The sequence below is a fragment of the Babylonia areolata genome, chromosome 11, assembly GCF_041734735.1.
Source record: "Babylonia areolata isolate BAREFJ2019XMU chromosome 11, ASM4173473v1, whole genome shotgun sequence".
Taxonomy (NCBI): domain Eukaryota; kingdom Metazoa; phylum Mollusca; class Gastropoda; order Neogastropoda; family Buccinidae; genus Babylonia; species Babylonia areolata.
In genome coordinates, this window is record NC_134886.1 from 40582080 (window position 1) to 40587025 (window position 4946).

The 4946-nt window shown below is 41.2% G+C and overlaps 1 protein-coding gene across 1 annotated transcript in view; it reads right to left on the bottom strand.

The window, feature by feature from the left end:
- Positions 1-1511: 1511 nt before the first annotated feature.
- LOC143287729 (uncharacterized) overlaps positions 1512-4946 on the bottom strand; it is a 9531-nt gene continuing 6096 nt past the window's right edge. The window contains exons 2-3 of the mRNA XM_076595968.1: positions 4089-4277; positions 1512-2199 (exon numbers count right to left, since the gene is read on the bottom strand). Coding sequence (XP_076452083.1) covers positions 1847-2199; positions 4089-4277 — 542 coding nt within the window. The 3' untranslated portion in view covers positions 1512-1846. The remainder of the gene's footprint in view (positions 2200-4088; positions 4278-4946) is intronic.

The following is a 4946-nucleotide window of genomic DNA, read 5'->3' on the forward strand; positions in this document are numbered from 1 at the left end:
AATATTAACATGGGAACCTTTGATAGAAGCATGACTGTATAATTAATCAATTTATGATCAGATAATAATGTTTGGCCGATAAAGAAACAAAAGATACAAGGTCAATAAAACAAGAAGTACAAAAATATTTTGATAAAACAAATAACAAAAACCAACAGTAACAACAAGGACAACACTATGCGTCCAAGATTTTGCTTTGGTAAAATAAATATCAAAATAAAAGTGATAAAAACATAAGAAGAAATTGTTCCCCTTTCCATGCCGCATGCATTGGACGGAAGGGGACACACACACACACACACACACACACACACACACACACACACACACACGTTCAATTTTAATCTCAATCGGAAAAAAAAGTTACATTCGCGTATACGCATGATCAGTGCATTAACAGAGTGCGCGCGCGTTCATCTCATTTGCATCTATTCCGAACGGCATCTAAACTGAAACGTATTTTGCTGATACTGTTAAACAAATCACTGAATTAATCCGTGTTAATCCGGATTCCGAGTTCTCTGTTATAATGTTCCCTCTCTCTCTTAAAATGGTGATGCTTGCACAATTTTAACTAGACTGAGTGTACACTTTTAGAAATAATCAATCATTGATAAAAGCTTTTGAGTCTTGTGTGTGTGTGTGTGTGTGTGGGTGGGTGGGTGTGAGTTATATGTGTGCATGTGTGTGCACGCGTGTGTGGGTGCATGCATATGTGTGGGAGTAAATGGGAGTGTAAGTGTGATCGTGTGTGTTTGTGTGTGTGTGTGTTGGAGGGGGGGGGGGGCAGGGTTGATTGTCACAAATCATCATCTTGTATTTGTCTCTTTTTTTTTCTTTTAAAATCTACATACATGCGTCATAATACACAGATCAACAAATCATTGTACTGTTGAATTACTTTAATAGTGATGTGCCGCAGAAAATCTGTGCCAACATCAGGGACAAAATGGTGTTGAAAGAGAAGTTAAATCTTGTCAATTCGTGAATGATGGCCTATAGGCTATACATGTAACTTGCTTAGTTTTACAATGCAGGTATGTTTGAAATCCATTACGTCTAGTCTTGTTCTGGCCTGCTGCATTGAAAAGATTAGACACGAAACTCTCTCTCTCTCTCTCTCTCTCTCTCTCTCTAATACATTACGGACTAATTATTACACTAAAGTCAAGTGCATATGAATCAGTAATGTGACAGTTAGCCATATATTTTTGACTGATTTAATGAAACCTTACCTGCACGAAAGTGTTTCATCACACGTGACTACGTTGATGGTTTTTTTGGGAGGTTCTTTTTTTTTTGGGGGGGGGGGGGTTGTTTGTTTTTTGGGGGGTTTTTTGTTTTGTTTTTGGTTGTTGTTGTTGTTGTTTTGTTGTTGTTGTTTTTTACTTTTTGCATTCGTTACCAGTTGTTTCGCTTGTTAGTTTAGCAACTTCTCTTTTACGAAACCCTTTAAGTAATTTTCTGTAATTGTACTTAGATATTCATTTCAAATCCCCCCCCCCCCCCCCCCCCCCCCCCCCCATCTACCCAGTTTTCCCCAACTACCCCTCCCCCTCCTCTCCTAAACGATCACACTCAAATGTAAAAATCGATACCCTAACAAATTAATGTCTACAATCACTAGTATGTGTGATGGGACATTAAACAAAATTCATCATCATCATCATCATCATCATCTCTCTCTCTCTCTCTCTCTCTCTCTCTCTCTCTCTCAACGGACCACCCCACGAGACAAAACGCAACAAATCAACAACCATACCCCCCACACCCACCCTCCGCTACCCCCCCTCACCCATTCCTCCACCATCCCCTGCACCTCACAACTTTAAGCAAACACTGCAGATCACCCGAAAGCCGTAACACACAGCATGGCGGCCAGCAGAGGCAGGAAGTACCCGCCACGGCCCAGAACGCGATCGACGATTGGCCCAAAGGGGCCGGAAGCGAAGGGAAACAACCGCGCAGCCCCACAAGTGGCCGTCTCGTTGCAGTCTGAGGTTTCGTTAGCAGGCAGGGGGGCGTTGCAGAAGTCTCCCTGGCAAAGGGTGAGACAGAGGTGGGAATTTCTGGAGATGAGGTAGACGCAGGTGGTGAAGTTGTCGGGGGCCAAGTTCTCCAGCTTGGGGCTCTTCACTTCCCCCGTGAAGGAGAAGTTCTGCCCGTCACTGCAGTCCCGGATAAAGCTCTTCAGGTCCCCTGTGGTTGGGGAATGAGAAGGGACGGAGCTGTTTAAACTGAAGGTTATCATCATCATCGTCGTTGTCGTTATAATGATTGTCATCATCATCATCATCAATATCGTCGTTGTTGTCATTCTCGTTGTCATTATCATCGTCGTCGTTAGTGACCGTCATCGTCATCATCATTATCGTCGTTGTTGTCATTCTCGTTGTCATTATCATCGTCGTCGTTAGTGACCGTCATCGTCATCATCATTATCGTCGTTGTTGTCATTTTCGTCATCATCATCGTCGTCGTTGTTTGTGATCGTCGTCGTCATCATTATCGTCATTGTTACAGTTATCATGGTGGTTATCATCATCTGCATTAACGTCGTCATCAGTTGTCATCATCATAGCCTCAGTAATCATTGTTATCGTCGTCGACATCACCATCATCATCAGTGTCATCTACAGTCAATGTCATTCTTTCTTCCTCGACTTTTATGTTATTTCCAACTCAGTGAATTAATAAAGATGAATTGTAATGTACACTGCATTGTCTTACTCTGTGTGTGTGTGTGTGTGTGTGTGTGTGTGTGTGTGTGTGTGTGTGTGTGTGTGTGTGTGTGTGTGTTTCCTTCGTGTGTATTGTTCACTGTATGCAGTATGTCTGCAACCTTTGTGTGACATCTCCTCTGTGTAGAATTACCTTTTTGATTCGCCTTTCCTTTCAGTGCAACCAATTTTTTTAGTATCTCGTCAGAGCTGGTGTGCTTACTCTCAGCATTCCCGCCTGATATTCCGCCATAAAACAACACATTAATGCAGCCTCTTTAGAAATAAAATAAAAATTAATAATAATAAATAAAAACGATATTTGAAACAGTTTTTTTCCCCGCGATGCAGATAAAACCTGTTCAAAAACCACCGCCAGTAGAATTGTAAGACTGTGACGACAAATATAAATGACGTAAAACTTAGTGTAAGGTTTGGCGTCGGCTCACGTTTAGAGTGATCAAACGTGGTTCCCAGCTGACGCCGTTTGCTCTTCAGGAAATAATAAACACATTTTGTAAGATCCAAATCTGGCCTAGAGCTGTCGACAGCAGTGTTTTAAAATCCAAAGATGGGGCGAAGAATGGCTTAGGGAAAAAAACAAAAAAAAAAAAAAAAAAACCGCCTCACTTTTGAACAGCATGTCGCTTTAATCTTGAAAATGAAACTGGACTATTTTACATACATTTACATTCTTACACGTTCCCAAACGTAATGCTACCACTTTAGATAGCTAATACCAGTCCAGTCCAGTAAGTGGTCTGCCTATATAACATGTACCTTTATCCTATTTTAAACAGTATAGGCATACCCATTCCTTGTTTCGAGGCAAATTCATTACAGAGTCAGTCATCTTTCTCCTGTTATTTCCACACGCACACGACTGATCAAGACTTTAAAAGCTCGTGACATTGTCTTGAGTCTTTGGTTTTTTTACTTTCTTTCTTTTTTTCTTCTTTTTTCTTTGTTTCTTTTTTTTCTTCTTCTTCTTTTTTCCACGTGGCCTGATACAGTAGTAGAAAAGTTGTATGCTTTATCTTGTATGGGTGATTTATTCCATAATTGCTATTGATTACAGTGACATAGTTATGGATTGCCGGGTATTAGTCTTGATTATCGTCTCGTTTTGAGTTGATTGTGTAATGGACTATATATATATATATATATATATATATATATATATATATATATATATACATGAATATAATGACTTACATCTGTTATTGTTATTGTTCACTGTATTCAGATTTTTTTTTTCTAATACAAACTAAAACGATGGTCGACCCAAGAAAGTCCGGGACACACACACACACACACACACACACACACGAAAAAAAAAAAAAAAGAAAGCTCGTGACATATACCTACCTGCCTGGTAGAATGCCTCAATGACGCAGAAGTTCTGTGAGGCACCCAATGAGCCATCAGGACACTCTTTGTAGTAGGACCTGCTTCCGTTTTCAAAAACCCCCTGGGAAGCGGCCACCAGTGTTTTGGTATCGTGAACGCACGGCCCTCCTGCCGCGTAGTCCAGGCATTGCAGACATTTCAGTCCTCCTGCAAAACAGTCGGTAACAGGTCCATAGATTGTTGGAGTTGTGTTCTAGCACGCGTGCAGCCACGTGTGTAGCCATCAGATATGTCGATACACGCTTACGTTTAGACGTGCATCTACACACACACACACACACACACACAGAGAGAGAGAGAGAAGAAGAAGAAGAAGAAGAAGAGGAAGAAAGAAGAAGAAAATACAGAGAAGGATTTACATGTTTGTCAAGCACTAAGCACTGAAACAGTTACATCCTGTTCCAACGTTTCAAGAGATCTGCGAGGGTAAAAACTTTTCTCCTTTTTTTTCTTTTTTTTTTTTCTTCTTTTTTTTCTTTTTCTTCTTTTTTTTTTCTTTTCTTTTTTTCTTTTTTTTCTTTTCTTTTTGTAAGATATAAGGCACCGTTAGAATCCTGGCGAGGTCCTTAAGAAACCTAAGCCATGAAATGAAAGACAAACCCTCCTCCACTCCTCTTTCATAAGCCCCCCCCCCCCCCCCCGCCCCCCCACCCCCCTCCCTCCCCTCCTCCACAACTCCTCCTCCTCCTACTCCTCCTCCTCCTCCTACTCCTTCTCCACTCCCATTACAAAGTTCGAATCTTAGTGAATGCCCCATACCCAAAATAGATGTTGGCAGTCGAGCCACCCACCTAAATAATTGTCGTTCTGGGTGGT